The following is a 17,032-nucleotide window of genomic DNA, read 5'->3' as shown; positions in this document are numbered from 1 at the left end:
GTGTTCTTTCTTAATTTTTAGATTTTGTTCTTGATGAATTCCTTGTCATTGCAACTCCAGATACTAACTCTGTCACCTCTTCAGTAGATCTTGATGACTCCAGCAATCTGGTGAATCGTGACAACTCCAGCTTTGACACCCTCGATGCCAGCTGTATGAAAGAGCTCCAATTGGCGCTGCTTTGTTCTGGTCTTTTGAAGCTTCTCTTTGGTGCAATCATATCAATGCCCGATGCCAGCCGTCAGAAGATCATCGGGATAATTATCAAACCAGACTTACTCCTGGTTCTTGCTCACCATGCCCATAATGATGTCAGAGTTAACATTGTTAAGGTACAGTCTCTCCTCACTCATTCATTCACTCAAAGTTTATACTTTATCTTTCATCAATCCATTTACTAATTACCCACCTTTTCGTTTTTTTCAAAAGTCCAAATACTTGGTAAATATGTTTATCCTTTCCAGTATGTTGATTGGCCAGTTACCTTAAATATATTTCTGTTATTTTACTCAGCTTTTGGAGGTGTTCTTCCTCCGAGCTGACGAAGGACAACTTGAGGCGTTTCTAAAAATGCGAGGATTTAACCTTTTAGCCAATCAGCTTCATCAATACCCAGCGACTCGGGAATTATTTGAAGCTTGTCTAACAATCACTTTTGGTAAACCAGTGGATTTAAGTCAAAGGTATGTTGTATTCTTAAAAGCGATTAAATAAATGTCTTCTGTGTTTTTCTCCTTTATTTCTTAATAATAAGAAATTCAGCATTCAGCAACGAGTATCTCGCCAATCCTCATTTGAGGCTTAGGGAGGGGAGTTGAAAAAGGCATGAGTTACAACCCTGCACTAGGTCAGGATTGAACCCCGGACCTTTGGATTAGAAGGCAAGCATGTAAACCACCAAGCTACAGCTCCACTATGTTGCTTGATCTTTGGTTAATTTTGTTTTCTTATTATTTCAATTTAAATGTCTTTCAGTTACAACCCAATGGACTTGCAAGACATTGACAACTTCCATCAGATGTCCCTCATCCCAGCTATTGCTCTTCTGGAAAACTGCGTTCATGATCCACCTCTCTGTCACAATGCAGTGTGCATGTTCTTACATGTAAGCTAAATATAATAATAATAATAGAACTTAAAACATCGTGGCAAAGATGAATCGGCTTAAAAACAATACTGTTAGAATTTGGTATTTATTTATACGGATAACCTCTTCAGTCAAAGACTGGACTCCCAGTGTGTACTAGCACACCGGGGTAACCCTCTACTCATCTCGAAAGATGTACTAGGGTCTTTAAAGTGCACATGAACTGGATGTGTACACTGGACCTATGGTTTATAGTCCTTAGACGAGAAGACTTGTTCTACCACCAGAACCATGGAGCGTGTGAGCCTCGAACCCTTGCCGATGTTATGGCTACGTACTTACGGTTCCACTGTCTTAACCGATTGGTCACTTACTCGCACCAATTCACATTTTCATAGTTTCATATTCATTTGCTTGTTTTTTTTTTCGGTTTGTTGTGTTGGGTCTCTTCCGCCTTCCTCTTTTTTTTGGTAAAGCTGACGCAACATCTTTTAGAAACTTTGCTTTGTTGTTATCTCCTCCATCTATTTGTTAGACAAATCTCCCCCTCCCTCCACCTGAATATAAATTAAAATAAAGTGAATTTGATTGTATTACAATTTATTTTTAAAATAGTTGTTTGAAGGAGTGAACACTCTGGCTGTTGTTATGTTGGAAAATGGAATTAATGAAACGTTGTGTAATGTATTGACGGCACTGTCTACTAAGCCATTGTCGCTAGGTGTTTGCAGTGAAGACTTAAAGCTTTTGATTTCTGACATCCAGCATTTTCTAACCTGCATTGTAATACGAGCATGCAGGTAAGACAAAAAAAGTATGATATAAACTAGAAGGGCACTCCAAAGAGCCCAAACCTCTGCCTAGGCAAATATGAAAGTCACAGAACATTTATAAAATTAACGTTTTATATTTATATAGCCTGAGTATTCAACAGAACATGGACTATTTTGACGATGTGATGACATTACTCAGCGGTGTAGAGCATGAGCACAACACAACTTATGGTAAGTTTCAAACTGTGATGTGCCCAAATATGGTAGTGATACGCTTAAATATGGTACTGATATGACTAAATATGGTAGTGATATGACATCATCATGTCCATATTTGGGCACATCACATTTTTTGTCACATAAAGTTTGATAATGTAGACAGAGCTTTATGGTACTATTGTAGGTTCTAACTACAACAAGAATAAATGATTCTATATCACATTTTAGGTGACCACATTTAAACATATTTTTCTATATTGCCATATATCGACTGTTTCTGATTCTGATTCCATTTCGCAGGTGAACACAGCTTTCCGGTAGAGGTGTTCCATGAAACGCAGTGTTACATCGTACGTGAGGTTTTCAGTCACATGCAGGCTACGTCCTGTCAACAGGAATCAGCTGTATCACGTGTGTGGAAGTCGTCTTTTATTAGGAGTATCAGTTATTCAGGTTTGCAATTTATTAAAGTTCAAATAACAGAAATCATTTATTTATTATTTAACAATATCAATAATAGTTTTCAACATTTTCTCATTTTGTTGTATTGTCCCTTGAAACCCAAAAAATGAAAGTCAAAATATTCTAAATTTAAATGGGCCATATCAAAGTAATATTAAAGTTATTCACTTTATGTCGAAAATTTGAGCCAAAAACAACAAGTTTACGTAATTAACAGGCAGTGGCGTATCCAGTAGGGGGGCCGGGGGCCCGGGCCCCCCCCCCTGATTTTGCGGCCGTCGGCAAACAAAGGTGCCGGGGAAAAAAATAAACTATTTATTCTGACAATAATTGCACTGTAAACATAATTCTTTTGAGTGTTTGTTTATTTACATATCATATCATCATTGATCCCTTCAGATCAACTATTTTTTATTTTCATTACATCTAACGAAACACGTAAAAAATGTGTAGCACGTACGTACGGCCGTACGCGGTAGATTGTTTACTCAAGTCTTTGACCTTACCCTAAAACCTTGTTTTTGCATGCAGTTGAGCCTCTCATGACCTGGGATTTTTATGTCTTCCTACGCTAAGAGATTATATAGTTCCACATGCCATGTGCTTTTTTGTCTAAGATATATTTATTATAAGTGCCAAAAACCCGTTTTTTTTTCTCGATATGAGGCCTTTATTATTCAAAATTTTTAAATAAAAAGCACATATACCATAAAAAATATCCATGTATTTCATTTTTGGAACAGAATATTCCGTGAGGCTCAACTACAAAACCACCATTGTGTGATATGATGTCATCGTAAGCCAATCAAAGCTGAGCTTTCTCGCGATTGGCATTGCTCACGGTTGAATGATTTAGGATTCTAGCTGATTTGATTGGTGGATGCGAATCACCCGCAGCGGAATGTTTTCTCTCGCGCGTGTACCATGAATCTCTCTGATCGTTACACAAAGTTAGAGCAATGAATTTGTCCGAATTCCGTTAAGTAAACAACTTTATATATTTTATAAGCATTTAATAACATGTTTTATTGATATTTCCAATGGTGATATATAAAATAAATTACTAAAAAACGTAATTATATGTAATTATTTTAACCAAAAATGGCGTAGTTAATAGAATTGTCGACTGCGGCTGCAAATTGTTTTACTTCTTTCGTGGCTAAAAACGATCATTTTCGGCGATGTTTTAGACCCTATATTTCGAAAACTACAAATCAGATTTTCCTAATTCTTTCTTTATTGTAATATGAATACAACATACTAACAGATAATGTTGGTTTGGTTTTAATTTTGCATCATTATCCCATATAAGACAATATGACTATGTAATCCTAGAACATATATTGATCATAGACGTCGTGTATGTACAGATAATGACACCAATTTTGTCGGCAAATTGGCAATTCCCGGCCCCCCCCCCCCCCCCAACTTCAAAATCCTGGATACGCCACTGTTAACAGGTAAATTAATTTGATTACATTTCGTCTGGAAAATCGTTGCGAGTGAAAGTAAACAAAGATTTCAAACCACGAGTATGCATTATGCATGATGCTAATTAGGATTGTTTACAACTCGTCACGGTTGAGAAGTTTTATGATTATGCATACAGAGTAGCCAAACAAGTGCGTTGCATTATGAGATATGTTTTGATCGAAAACTTTGACTAGAAGTCAAAGTAATTTTTTTAACAAAAAAATGTCTGTATTTTAGTTAAATTATTTTTTTTTCGACTAATTTTTGATGAAATTTAATATTTTGAAATTTTTTTTTTTTTTAATATTTATACTGGGCGACCTCTTCAGTCAAAGACTGGTCTCCCAGAGGGCCCAGTTATGATCAGTGGCTGTGATGTACTAATAACTATTATGATGCTTCAAAATGATCCACTTTTTGTTGAAATCTTTTTTTGGAATTGGTTAAAGGGACAATACATCTTTAACTTTTATATTTATCTTATAATAATCACATTCTAATCGGAGAAGTCACATGATATTCATATATGGTCATGCTCTACCATGCCAAGCCATGTGATGTTCATGCTGTGACCATGACAAGCAATATTATAGCCATATGATGTTCCAATATGACGACCATTTTATCTTCATTCATTTTTCATCTACTAATTCATGCTTCATTCATGTGTGTTAATTATTTCAGAACGAAAATATGAGGAATCAAAATTCCGCCAGAGGGCGCCTGTCAATAATGGACGACCAGGTCTATCATTATTTTCATTCATTCTAATATATCAGTATTCATTGTTTTTTATTTCTTTTTTGTAATGAATCAATCATCACCATACTTCCGTAGCAAGACTTAAAATTATTCCTCAGCTTTTTTAAACATATTGAACTTTTATCTTTTGTAGCAGACTTTACCAGAGGCCATGTTACACATAGCCCATCTCGAGTAAGGTCTCAATCCCAAATGATCGGTTCGTCTAAAGAAACTCTGCTAGAACCTCAGTCACAAATTGGAGGCAAGACTAAGGCAGCCCTACCTTTAAGTGAAGGTACAGGAATTTTATTTATACAGAAAATTATTTTTGTTACTACATATAATAGTGTATACTGAATTAAATTATTATTTATTTTAATTTGTGAGGCAGGGTTACATCTGTAAATGTACTTGCAGCGTAAATAAAAACTAGTAGAATAACCAATCACGAGGCTCGGTTTCTAGGAATGATTATACTTCAATTCAGTGTGATTTTTATAAGATAGATAATTATGTAATAATAAAAATGAGAATTAATTTTAAAAAGTACAATGCACTTATGCTGGAAAAACTTAAATAAGCCCAGGGGCTTTAAGGCTAGTTCCACACATATTTCTCATTGTGTACCATTATATGCAAACTTTAGTACAATTTGTTTCTTTTTTTCGACAGATCAAAGATACTCTGTCTACCTTGATACAATGTTAAGACTGCAACGCAATGAAGAGGCCAAAGGTCACAAGAAGCATATTGGCCAACAAGTCGCATCTGAACAAGATATTGTGAAAAGATTTCAACAACTTTGTAAAATTGGTGTTAATCTTTTAATCATGACAGGTAAAAAGAACGCCTATTTAAAGCTCTGTCTATCAAGCTAGTCAAAAAGTGTGATGTGCCCAAATATGGTAGTGATATGCCCAAATATAGTACTGATATGACATTATGTCCATATATGGGCACATACAGAGCATAATGAAAGAGAGAAAATAAGATGTTTTCATGAAATCACAATCATTATCTCATATTTATTATTTAATATTGAATATAATACACAAATGAAGAATTTTACTATAATTCCTCTGAATTTCTAGAACCGAAGTTAATTCTGCCAAAGTCTCCAGATGCTTTGATGTGGTCTTCAACTAAGAACCAGCTTGATACCTTCCAAGATCTGTTACTTAGTGATTTGTATTCCTTACTCGTCAACAGCCTTATATCCACTATGGTAAGTATGCTAATCGTTAGGCTCTGTCTACACTATCAAACTTTATGTGACAAAAACATGTGATGTGCCCATATATGGACATGATGTTGTCATATCACTACCATATTTGGGCATATCACTACCATATTTAGGCACATCACACTATTTTTGTCAAACTAGTTTGATAGTATAGACAAAAAGTCCTGCATTGTCCACTGCACAGTTTATGTTTGTAATCTTTTTACTATCTATCAAACTTTGTAGGAGCAAAAACGAGGAAAACGATCGCAATGGGAGAGCGTTTTGTGGTCATCACGAGACACGATACGATTACAGCTCAGCCGTTTGTTTATTCACTTGTTGTCGCCACAGCAACCACTTCACGCAAGAGTGCTCAGCTTACAAATTGCGACAAAGAAACGAGCCAAGGATTTCTTAGAATATGTCCTGCAACATGAGGTAAGATTTCATCGTGAGGTAATTTCCCGAATGATTGTGAAATCAAAACGGTACTGGGTTTGGTCTACTAGCGTTCCTGCTCACAAACATTCATCTATACATAGAAGCCTTGATGAAGAGAGTCTATCTGGTGGTGACAATAGAATGGTCCCGAGATAACAACTATACTTCAGCTTTAGTTGATAGAATATTGACATTTTTTGTTAGAAATAGAGTACACAATGTTTAACTATATTATTGGATGTAATGATCTTGTTTAGATTGGAATTCTGTAGTAGTTTATCTGTAGTCTTTAAAGTCATATTTACTGTGGTAAATGTCTCAATATTGAAGCAAGAGGTAAAATCTGTTCAACGTGCCTATTGCTTGCTCCTGGCAAGATTTGACAAATAAATATGATTATTATTTTTATTCCAAATTTCTCTTTTCAGCACAATAACTTCACCCATCTCTTCTTATATGATCTCCTAAGTAAGTACAGCTCATTTTTAAATCCGCAAGAATTACAGCTTGCACTTACCATACAAAAGATGATGGCTGCCTTAGGATTCGAACATATCCCTCCAGAAACAGAAGACAAGCGTGTATTGGATGAAGTCCATAAGGTAAGAAGAATGAGCCGTTATACACTAAATGTTCTGTTTTACGTAATCTGTGTTATATATTCTGTATGTATGCTTTAGGTGTTGGTTTTAGATATTTTATAATCAAACTACTGATTGTATTTATTTACAGAGAATGATGTTTGCGAAAAGTGAGATTCGAATTATTAAACATAAATACTTCAGGTCAAAATTATCGGCGTTAAGATCAAGAAAGATCCCGAAACAAGAGAGTATACTGAAAGAAGTGTACAATTCAGCAATGGATGTTACACAGGTAGTGAGACCATAAACTATGTATGATAATGCACTATATTTCGTTAATGGAAAAATATATATATATTACTATATTCTTCAAAATATTTCTTTGCAGAGAATTTCCTCTTATCAACATACACTACGGAAAAGGCTCTATGATCATCTACGTCACATGATAACTCGGACCCTGGATGCAAGGACAGGTTGGCAGGACATTATTCAACAACTTGCCCATGAGAGGTCAGTTTTACAATAATATTAATTGACATTTGATAATAAAATTATGCCCTGTGGTCATTAAAGCGTAAATTTAAAAAAAAATTGGTCTTTCATAATATGTGACACATAGCCTGAAGCTGTATCTACACTTTCAAACTAGTTTGGCATAAAAAGTATGATGTGCTCAAATATGGTAGTGATATGCCCAAATATGGTAGTGATATGCCCAAATATGGTAGTGATATGCCCAAATATGGTAGTGATATGCCCAAATATGGTAGTGGTATAACATCATTATGTCCATATATGGGCACTATTTGTGACTAAACAATAAAGTGTGTTGTTTTTTTTTTCAGAGCTGTTTGGTACACTCCAGATTGTTATCCCACTTCTTGGCAACTTGACCCCACCGAGGGTCCAGGTCGTGTTCGTTGTCGTCTGCAGCGATGTCATCTTGGAATCAGCGATGAGTTCATCTTGGAAGGTTCCCGAAAGAAGTCCAACACGGTTCCTGGATCTCCGCTGGAATACCTCTTTCAGGATGTCATCAATCCTTCTGATGCTGATGAACTGAAAAGAAAACTCCAAGAAAATGAACAGATTAGGTACATTTTTTGTTCTTATTTCCCTTCTATTCTATTATATTTTATGTGTACTGTACTTGCCTTTTTACAGAATAGTGTCTTAATTCAATGTACTTATTGTTTGTTTATTCAGACACACTTGTCCTTGTTTAAATGTCACACCAGCAGCTGAAACACAAGGAGAAATCTTGCTTGGTGTGTATTCTTATCATTTTATTCAATATATTAGTCTAAATTGTCTTTAGTTTATAGATACTGGAAATAAGTAGAAATTTTGTTTATTATAATCACTCATAATATGTAAGGCAATCTAGAATATTTAACTTATTTTGTGTCCTTTATTTTGATTGGTCTAAAGGTCTAAATACCATGTACTTTGTTGGAGATGAACCAATCATGGACACCAATGTAACACAAGTTGTTCTAGGAGATCGTGAAGTAATGACCCTGTCATGGCTGTATGAAGACATCAAAGAGATCCTACCTCGTTGGAACCAGTTACGTGATAATGCTGTCGAGGTGTTTCTCATAAATGGCAAAACGTTTCTTCTCTCTTTTGAAAACCAAAAGGTAGGTATTAGGTATTTCAATGTGGTATACTGTATAATACAAACATGTTGAAATTTCATGCAATAGATACATGTGAATATAGCATATGCAATTAATTGTTTATATTACAATGTTTTAATCTAAAGCTCTGTCTACACTATCAAACTTTATGTGACAAAAAAAATGTGATGTGCCCATATATGGACATGATGATGTCATATCACTACCATATTTGGACACATCACACTTATTTTGTCAAACTAGTTTAGTGTAGACAGCTTTGGGAGGCATCCATGTTAACTTTGTATTATCTCACTTATTGTAGGAAAGAGACATTGTTATTCAGAAGATGATGGCTAAAGATTTACCAAACCTTATTGAGGTCAACGACATATCACTAGTGACCCAAATATGGCGCAATGGTCAAATCACCAACTACGAATACCTTACTCAACTTAATAAGACCGCTGGACGTTCGTTTAATGATCTGATGCAGTATCCTGTGTTTCCGTTCATCCTTCGTGACTACACGAGTACGGTAATTGATTTGGAGTCGCAGGAAATATACCGTGATTTGGTCAAACCGATTTCTGTACAAACCAACGCAATGGCTTCACGCTTCGTTGAACAATACAAGGTACAATATCTCAACTTTGTAGTTCTTTAAGCTCATAAAGCTCTCTCTACACTATTAAACTAGTTTGACAAACAAAGTGTGATGTGCCCAAATATGGTAGTGATATACTTAAATATGATAGTGATATGACATCATCATGTCCATATATGGGCATATCACATTAAGTTTGATAGTTTAGACAAGGATCAATGTGCTACTTTTTCTGGAAACATGCCCCCCCCCCCCCCCCCCTTTTAAATGTTTATTTTATGTTTATATTTTGTAATGCGGATCTGCTTTCAGTACACCTTCTTATTAATATTTTGATATTATATTTATATTTCACAGTATTAATTAAATTACTTTATTGTATTATGTTATTTTCAGTTGCTGAAGGAAGAGTTTCTGAAACAAGAAAGAAATGAAGTTGAGGGCAACCTAATTGGACCATTCCACTATGGCTCACATTATTCAAATAGTGGTACAACCCTACAATACCTGGTACGGCTACCGCCATTTACCAAGATGTTTCTACAATACCAAGGTAATTAATCTTGGCCAATCCAATCAAACTTTATACATTTTAAAGGTCAAACAAGGTCAAAACACTGTAATCTTTATTCAGACAAATTACAATTTCTTGCTTCAAAAATAGTATTCTTTTGTATACTGTTTTTGTGAATGACTTTGACTGTGTTATTATTGTTATATTTTTAGACAACCACTTTGACATACCTGATCGTACATTCCACTCGGTTGAGACAGCTTGGCGCCTTTCATCCTTTCAGTCTGCCTCCGATGTCAAAGAACTTATCCCAGAATTCTTTTTCCTTCCTGAGTTTCTTGTTAATAAAGAAGGTAGGTTAAGTTTTTTTTTGGAATGTGTAGATTGTCATTAAAATGGAGTGGTGTTTAATTAAAAGGTTTCTGTATGGTGGTTTACAGTATAATTGGGAATTGTCAATAATTGAATAGTTCTTTAAATGAAGAGCATTTTTTCTACATAACCTTCAGATGAGACATGAAGATGTTGGTCAGATGTACAACATATACTATGTATATATTTTTTTCTTACAGGTTTTAACTTTGGTTGCCGACAGAATGGCGCGCGAGTTGACGATGTGACGTTGCCCATTTGGTGTCAAGGTAGTCCACGACTGTTTGTTCTCATCCACCGCCAAGCTCTAGAGTCGTCTTACGTCTCACAATTCATCAACAGTTGGATAGATCTTGTGTTTGGCTACAAACAAAAAGGAGACAGCGCTAAGGAGGCTATCAATGTCTTCCATCCGGCCGTAAGTAATTTTTCATCTAAAAAAATCATTCAGTTTCAACGTATAGCCAGATTGAATTTAATTAGTTTCCACCTAGTAATGTAAAGCTCTGTCTACATTATCAAATGTTATGTGATGTGCCCATATATGGACATGATGGTATCATATCACTACCATATTTGAGCATATCACTACTATATTTGGGCACATCACACTTTTTTTGTCAAACTAGTTTGGAGCTTGCTACAGTAAATGTAAAAATTCAAGTTGCTTCATAGTTTAATCTTTGTTTTTGATTTTTGTTTGTTGTTTTTGTTTGTTTATGGAAAGGAAAATACTATAAATAAAATGTTAAAGAAAATTAAGTTGCTTCATAGTAAAGTAATTTTTTCTAATTTTGTATTTGTTTCAGACTTATTTCGGAATTGATACAACAAAGATGGAAGATCCTCTTAAAAGGCGAGCGTTGGAAACAATGATCAAGACGTATGGTCAGACTCCTAAACAGTTGTTCCGTCAACCTCACCCGCAACGCTTTGAGCGAGAGAAACTGTCTGAAGCAGCAAGCCTGGCAGGCCTAGCACATATGGCATCTAGGAGGATGGGCGCTAAAATTATAGCACCTCCTCCCCATGAAAACACTCAGGTAATTTCTGATACAATTTAGACCTGTAGTCCATTCACATTGCCTAGCAAAACTATAGAGTTAAAGTTCTGTCTACACCATCAAACTAGTTTGACAAAAAAAGTGTGATTTTTTTTTTTTCACATAAAGTTTGATAGTGTAGACAGCTTTACCCACACCAGGGCATTATCACATGTCTTTTGTATGATGTGTGCCCCAGTGTGTGTCTGTGTAAACTCCGGAATTTTTCTAGGCAGTGTGAAAAAGATATTATAGTCAAAGTAGAGATTTAGACACAACAGCTGTTTATATAAATCCTTAACGTTTTATTCCTTCTTATAGAGCCCTGTGAGTAGTGTTGAGAACATTCGATGGGGTGGATACGTCGGATCACCAGCCCTTGGTGAGCCTGAAATACGTTTGCAACAAACCTACCCAGTACCAGCGAAACAACTTGTCCCTTTGCCTACAGGAGGCGTTTGTGGTGTATCGGCCAATCAGTGCTTACTGGTTATGTACAGTAAGGAGAAGGGTAAGTACCTACTTATGGTCTTAAGTCGTAGTACATTTTGAATTACAAAGACATAAAGTAAAGCTTTTAATTAAAAAAGTTTACTGTGTGCAAGGCTATTTAGAGTGCATGATCCAAGTTAAATTCTCTTAAGCTCTGTCTACACTATCAAACTTATATGGTAGTGATATGCCCAAATATGGTAGTGATATGACATCATCATGTCCATATATGGACATTTTTTTGTCACATAAAGTTTGATAGTGTAGACTAGGGCTAGGCCACAACAACACACATGCTTGACTGTATACTATTATTTTGACTATACTATTTATTTGATATTAATATGTGAACTTTATATAGGAGTGAGTGGCGTGAATGCTGTGGACATCAAGTGGTCTGGTATAGCTAGCTGGGATCACCCTGATGGCATCCTACGTCTGAAGCATAAACCAAAGATGGCTTCTGTCAACCTGTTACACACCAACAAGAAAGACAAGGTATGTATTTGTTTCTCATAAAATTCACATTCTTTAATTTCTTTCCAATTCTGAATTCATGATGGTAGACCAGAAAGCATACTTTGATTCAGTAATATTTTTGATGATGAGTGTACAATAATAATAATAATAATAATAATAAAGTATATTGTATGTGACAAGAAACTTGTCCTAATTATATCATATATATTATTTTTATTTTGTCATTATTGAAATTAATAAGTGTCTTTGAAATAAAATATATTTTGTTACATATTCAGATAACATGCTGTAGTTCGGTGACTGATTGCCGTCTCTTACTGACTGGATCTACCTCTGGAATTATCACAGCATACAATACCAAGTACAACCCTGACAAGGTAAATACATAAAGGTCTTTCTACACTATCAAACTAGTTTGACAAAAAAAATGTGATTTGACAAAATATGTTAGTAATATACCCAAAAGAATTGAATATTTGCTTTTGTAGTGTAGACTACTAAAAGTGATGTGCCCAAATATGGTATTGATATGCTTAAATATGATAGTGATATGACATCATCATGTCCATATATAGGCACATCACATCTTTTTTGTCACATTAAGTTTGATACTGTAGACAGAGTTTAAGATGTGCATTTGAGGATCTGGTGCTTTTTTACACTTAGCAAAGGCAATGACATAAAATTGTGGTCCGGTGTTCATATCTGGCTCTGTCTATTATTGAACCTAAATTATTTTTTTTTTCACAGCAAGCAAGCATCGAGATTGTTGGCAATAAAGTGTGCCTTTATGGCCACACTGACGTCGTGTCAAGCATTGTAATCTCGCGACCATTTAGCATCATGGTAACCACCAGTCTGGATGGAACTTGCATCATATGGGATTTGAACCGCCTTTGTTATGTTCAGTCGTTATCGGACCACAACGGGGCAGTGACCACGGCTACCATTAGCAATACTCTAGGAGATATAGCCACAGTAGCAATGCAAGGTACAATGTGACTATTAACAGATGTGGTGTGCTTCAGTACATTTTATTTAAACTGAGCCATACAAGGAAATCAAACGTCCTATCATATATCATGTGTATACAATTTTAGAATTTGCTCTCATTATTTGTCTGCAATAAGTATCACAAGTTTTTATTTTTTTTTATATTTTTATATATATATATTTTTTTTTATTGTACTTTTTATTATAATCATTTCTATATAAACCTTCTGATATTAATATTTTTATATATATACATATTTTAATATTTTTAAAATCAAAGAGCTGCATAGGCAGGAAATAAGTTAAAACTGCCTCAATATAAGTTTATTTTACGACATGTTTTGAGCAAAGAGAATTGTAACAAAGGACATATATGTCACAAAATTACATGATAAAAAAAATCAGCCAATCAATTTTTGTTTTAACTCTGAGCAAATGAATTTCTCTTTTGGAGATTAATGAAATTATTCTGATTCTGATTCTGAGTGCTATTCCAGCCTGCTGACATGATTGGAAGCTCTCACTTTCAACATGTGTAGGGTGAGAGTGGTGGTGTTTGGCTGGGTTGTGTGTGTTGTGGCTTGTACACAAGTAACATTTAATAAGTGAAAATCTGACATGCAACTTGATATTATTTCAGAATCAGGATCTTGCTCTCTTCACCTCTGGAACATCAATGGTAACCCAATTGGCAGGATCATCTGTGAGATGACCATCTTGTGTGTTGCCTTCTCCAATGCCCCCGAAGGCATCTCTGTCAACTCTTTAGCAGCTGGGTGTAGTGATGGATTGATAAGGTTTGTTAAAGCTTGGTTCCCACTAGGACACAACGCAAGGACGGAAGCGCGAGTGATTTGACATCACAAGCAATGCACTATTCAAATTCTCATTGTGTAACTTTCTTGCATGGCATCTACGTCTTTACTTTGCGTCGCTTTATTCTTGTTTTTTTTTTAATGTCCTTAATAATATTTATTTCATTACAGATTGTGGAGCACATGGGACTTGAGCCTTGTAAGAACTATCTCTTCACCTTCTATTAATCCTATTATAAGGTAAGACACATTAGTATTAGTATGCTATTGAAATATTGTGTTTGAAATTATTGCAAGGGTTGATTGATTGATTGATTGATTGATTGAAATATATATTTATACTGGGTAACCTCTTCAGTCAAAGACTTGTCTCCCAGAGGGCCCAGTTGGTGATCAGTGGCTGTGATGTACTAATACACCGGGGTAACCCCCTACTCGTCTCGAAAGATGTACTAGGTTCTTTAAAGTGCACACGAGCAAGTTGTGTACACTGGACCTACGGTTTATAGTCATTATCCGAGAAGACTCGTTCTACCACCAGAACCATGGAGCGAGTGAGCCTCGAACCCCTGCCGATGTTATGGCTACGTGATTACGGTTCCACTGTCTTAACCGCTCGGCCACTCACCCACACTATTTTGATAATAATAGAGTGGTCTGGTGGTTTAAACATGCTTTCCAATTTCAGGAGCATGGGCTCAGTTCCGGCTTGAGTTAAATACATTATAACTATTTAGTGACACAGTAGCTAGATGGTTTACCGTTCCTAGATTTTGCCTGGCATAGCACAAAAGTTGTCCTCACTCTTTCATACATATTTGTTTTTTTAATTCACAGTTTGTGCTATACAGTGGACAGCCATTACTTGTTTTCATGTGATTCTGACGGACTTGTTACAGTATGGGGGCGCAAAGATGAAAACAAAAATAGACTTCCAAAATTTGAAGCCTTTATGGGGTCAATTTAAATTTGTAAAGCATTGAAAATAATTATGAAACCGAAGATAAGAATGTTATGTTACAGATTATGATAAAATTTAACAAAATGAAGAACGTTTTGAGAATTATTTTAGAATTCTTCTAAAATTATTCTTTTCTCTTTATGAAATAAGAAGTTAAATAGAAATAAGAAATTGATTTATGTTTATGAAAAATCTTTAAATTATTGGACAATTAAGCATAAAATAATCTGTGAAGCTAACTATGATGTAGATATGATGATAGTCATTCTATTGTCATGTTTCCGCAGCCAAAACAACATTTTCAGTTAATTTTTTAACCAATAAAGTGCACATGATCAGTCATTAACAAACAACCAGATGCCCAATCAAATCGCAACAATTTGTCCTTCAGGTAAAAGGTTAATAATGATTGCATTTATCCGATTTGAGTGAGATAATTATCGGTTAATTTTTCTCTAGTGGAATCGCTTAAACCCTGTTTCCACTGGCACATTATCGATTAATTTTTGGCCGCGGAAACATGGCCTATAATAGACAATTACAAACATCTGCTTTTAAAGTAATTAATTTTTTTTTTTATTACCATATTTACTGAGGGTAGCCTATCCTGCTTCAAATGGAAACTGATCATTTAGGGCCCTCGATAAAAAAAACATAAAACTTGACAAATTGAATTTGAAATGAATTACAATATATCCAGTACATTAAAAAATACCATATCTTACCATATATACATAGTCTCGGTTTTTTTTTTTATACCTACTGTTTCTATTCTATATCACATGTTTTTTTTACTTTCCTGCATCAATATAACATCATAATTGTCATGACAACAAAACCAAGATATATTCAAAAATTAACGATAATTATTTGCTCGCGGTGCTGTTTTGAAAACTATAACTTGTTAATACGAGTTTTTTTATATTAAATATGATTATATAAATATGTATATGGAATGTATAAAGTTGTTATATTATCGATTTTTTTTGTTGTGTAAATATTGTATTAAAGAATTATTATGTATTAATATTAAATATTATTACACTGAAAACAGTAAGAATAGATGAATACAGTGTATAATGCAACTGAGTGTATATCAAGAATACATTGAACTAACAAGAAAATAAAATGAGTTCTAGGCATAAAAACATTTACTTGCTGTTTGATGTGTTGTTTGACACGAAACATTATACTACACTATCAAACTTTATGTAACAAAAAAATGTGATGTGACCATATATGGGCATGATTTTAAAATGTTTTTTTAAAGGGGCTAATTTTTCCTCAACCTGTAGACCATAACAAAAGTTTTCCAATTATTGATTGATAATGTACTTACACGATAAGAGAACTTAGTCTTAAGCTCTGTCTACACTATCAAACTTTATGTGACAAAAAAAATGTGATGTGCCCATATATAGACATGATGATGTCACTACTATATTTAGGCGTATTATTACCATATTTGGGCACATCACACCTTTTTTGTCGAACTAGTTTGATAGTGTAGACAGAGCTTTACTCTCCACAATCTTAATTTTGTTTAAAATCAGGTACACTTAACAAATGGTTCATTCTGTACAAAATAGTCTGCATGAATATCATCCACTAAATGTCTACCACTACCACGTACCAAATCACTCAGTCTACATTCAGCAGTCATCGTATTGAAAGAAAAAGACAGACACTTGTTGTAGCCCTTCATGTTGTGACTCATACAGTATTGAGAACAGAATGCAGGATTGGCCACATTGTACGCTTTCACCATTCTCTCAATAGAAACATGTTTTTGAGTAGAAGATCGATTGTATGAAACCGACACTTGATTTGTATCTACAAACAAAAATAAAAGAAAACAAAGAAAGAAATCGAACAATACTAATGATTGATGCAGATTCTACATAATTAATTAAAGTTAACTGAGGTTTGCTTTAAAGGTGGGCTCCGGGAATAACATTTCTAATCTTTTACTTTTAATATTGTCTTACATGAAAGGTGGAAATTGTGATTGGCAAAATGAATGTAAATGCCCAATGCAAGAACAAGGCTGTCAAACGTTGCCCAGCTAGGTAATTGGTGGTATTATCGGAGGAATATTTTTAATTGCGAAATTAGTCATACC

The 17,032-nt window shown here is 34.7% G+C and overlaps 1 protein-coding gene across 7 annotated transcripts in view; it reads left to right on the top strand.

Annotated features, from left to right (window-relative positions):
- LOC140059764 (lysosomal-trafficking regulator-like) overlaps positions 1-16,060 on the top strand; it is a 36,157-nt gene extending 20,097 nt beyond the window's left edge. For 3 of the 7 annotated variants that reach the window (XM_072105651.1, XM_072105652.1, XM_072105657.1), the window contains 29 exons: positions 22-332; positions 514-683; positions 976-1,105; positions 1,703-1,887; positions 2,006-2,091; positions 2,380-2,532; positions 4,699-4,758; positions 4,910-5,053; positions 5,431-5,595; positions 5,850-5,983; positions 6,227-6,421; positions 6,853-7,026; positions 7,157-7,300; positions 7,397-7,521; positions 7,857-8,105; positions 8,218-8,279; positions 8,443-8,654; positions 8,959-9,270; positions 9,637-9,793; positions 9,967-10,107; positions 10,327-10,544; positions 10,936-11,169; positions 11,491-11,680; positions 12,023-12,159; positions 12,420-12,518; positions 12,892-13,132; positions 13,775-13,931; positions 14,121-14,189; positions 14,787-16,060. In XM_072105651.1, coding sequence (XP_071961752.1) covers positions 22-332; positions 514-683; positions 976-1,105; positions 1,703-1,887; positions 2,006-2,091; positions 2,380-2,532; positions 4,699-4,758; positions 4,910-5,053; positions 5,431-5,595; positions 5,850-5,983; positions 6,227-6,421; positions 6,853-7,026; positions 7,157-7,300; positions 7,397-7,521; positions 7,857-8,105; positions 8,218-8,279; positions 8,443-8,654; positions 8,959-9,270; positions 9,637-9,793; positions 9,967-10,107; positions 10,327-10,544; positions 10,936-11,169; positions 11,491-11,680; positions 12,023-12,159; positions 12,420-12,518; positions 12,892-13,132; positions 13,775-13,931; positions 14,121-14,189; positions 14,787-14,916 — 4,784 coding nt within the window. In that variant the 3' untranslated portion in view covers positions 14,917-16,060. The remainder of the gene's footprint in view (positions 1-21; positions 333-513; positions 684-975; positions 1,106-1,702; positions 1,888-2,005; positions 2,092-2,379; positions 2,533-4,698; positions 4,759-4,909; positions 5,054-5,430; positions 5,596-5,849; positions 5,984-6,226; positions 6,422-6,852; positions 7,027-7,156; positions 7,301-7,396; positions 7,522-7,856; positions 8,106-8,217; positions 8,280-8,442; positions 8,655-8,958; positions 9,271-9,636; positions 9,794-9,966; positions 10,108-10,326; positions 10,545-10,935; positions 11,170-11,490; positions 11,681-12,022; positions 12,160-12,419; positions 12,519-12,891; positions 13,133-13,774; positions 13,932-14,120; positions 14,190-14,786) is intronic. The other 4 variants (XM_072105656.1, XM_072105655.1, XM_072105654.1 and 1 more) reach the window with 4 other exon arrangements.
- Positions 16,061-17,032: the final 972 nt, after the last annotated feature.

The sequence above is a fragment of the Antedon mediterranea genome, chromosome 10 (assembly GCF_964355755.1).
Source record: "Antedon mediterranea chromosome 10, ecAntMedi1.1, whole genome shotgun sequence".
NCBI classification, from domain to species: domain Eukaryota; kingdom Metazoa; phylum Echinodermata; class Crinoidea; order Comatulida; family Antedonidae; genus Antedon; species Antedon mediterranea.
The sequence above is the reverse complement of the archived record's forward strand: the minus strand, read 5'-3'. Positions and strand labels throughout refer to the sequence as shown.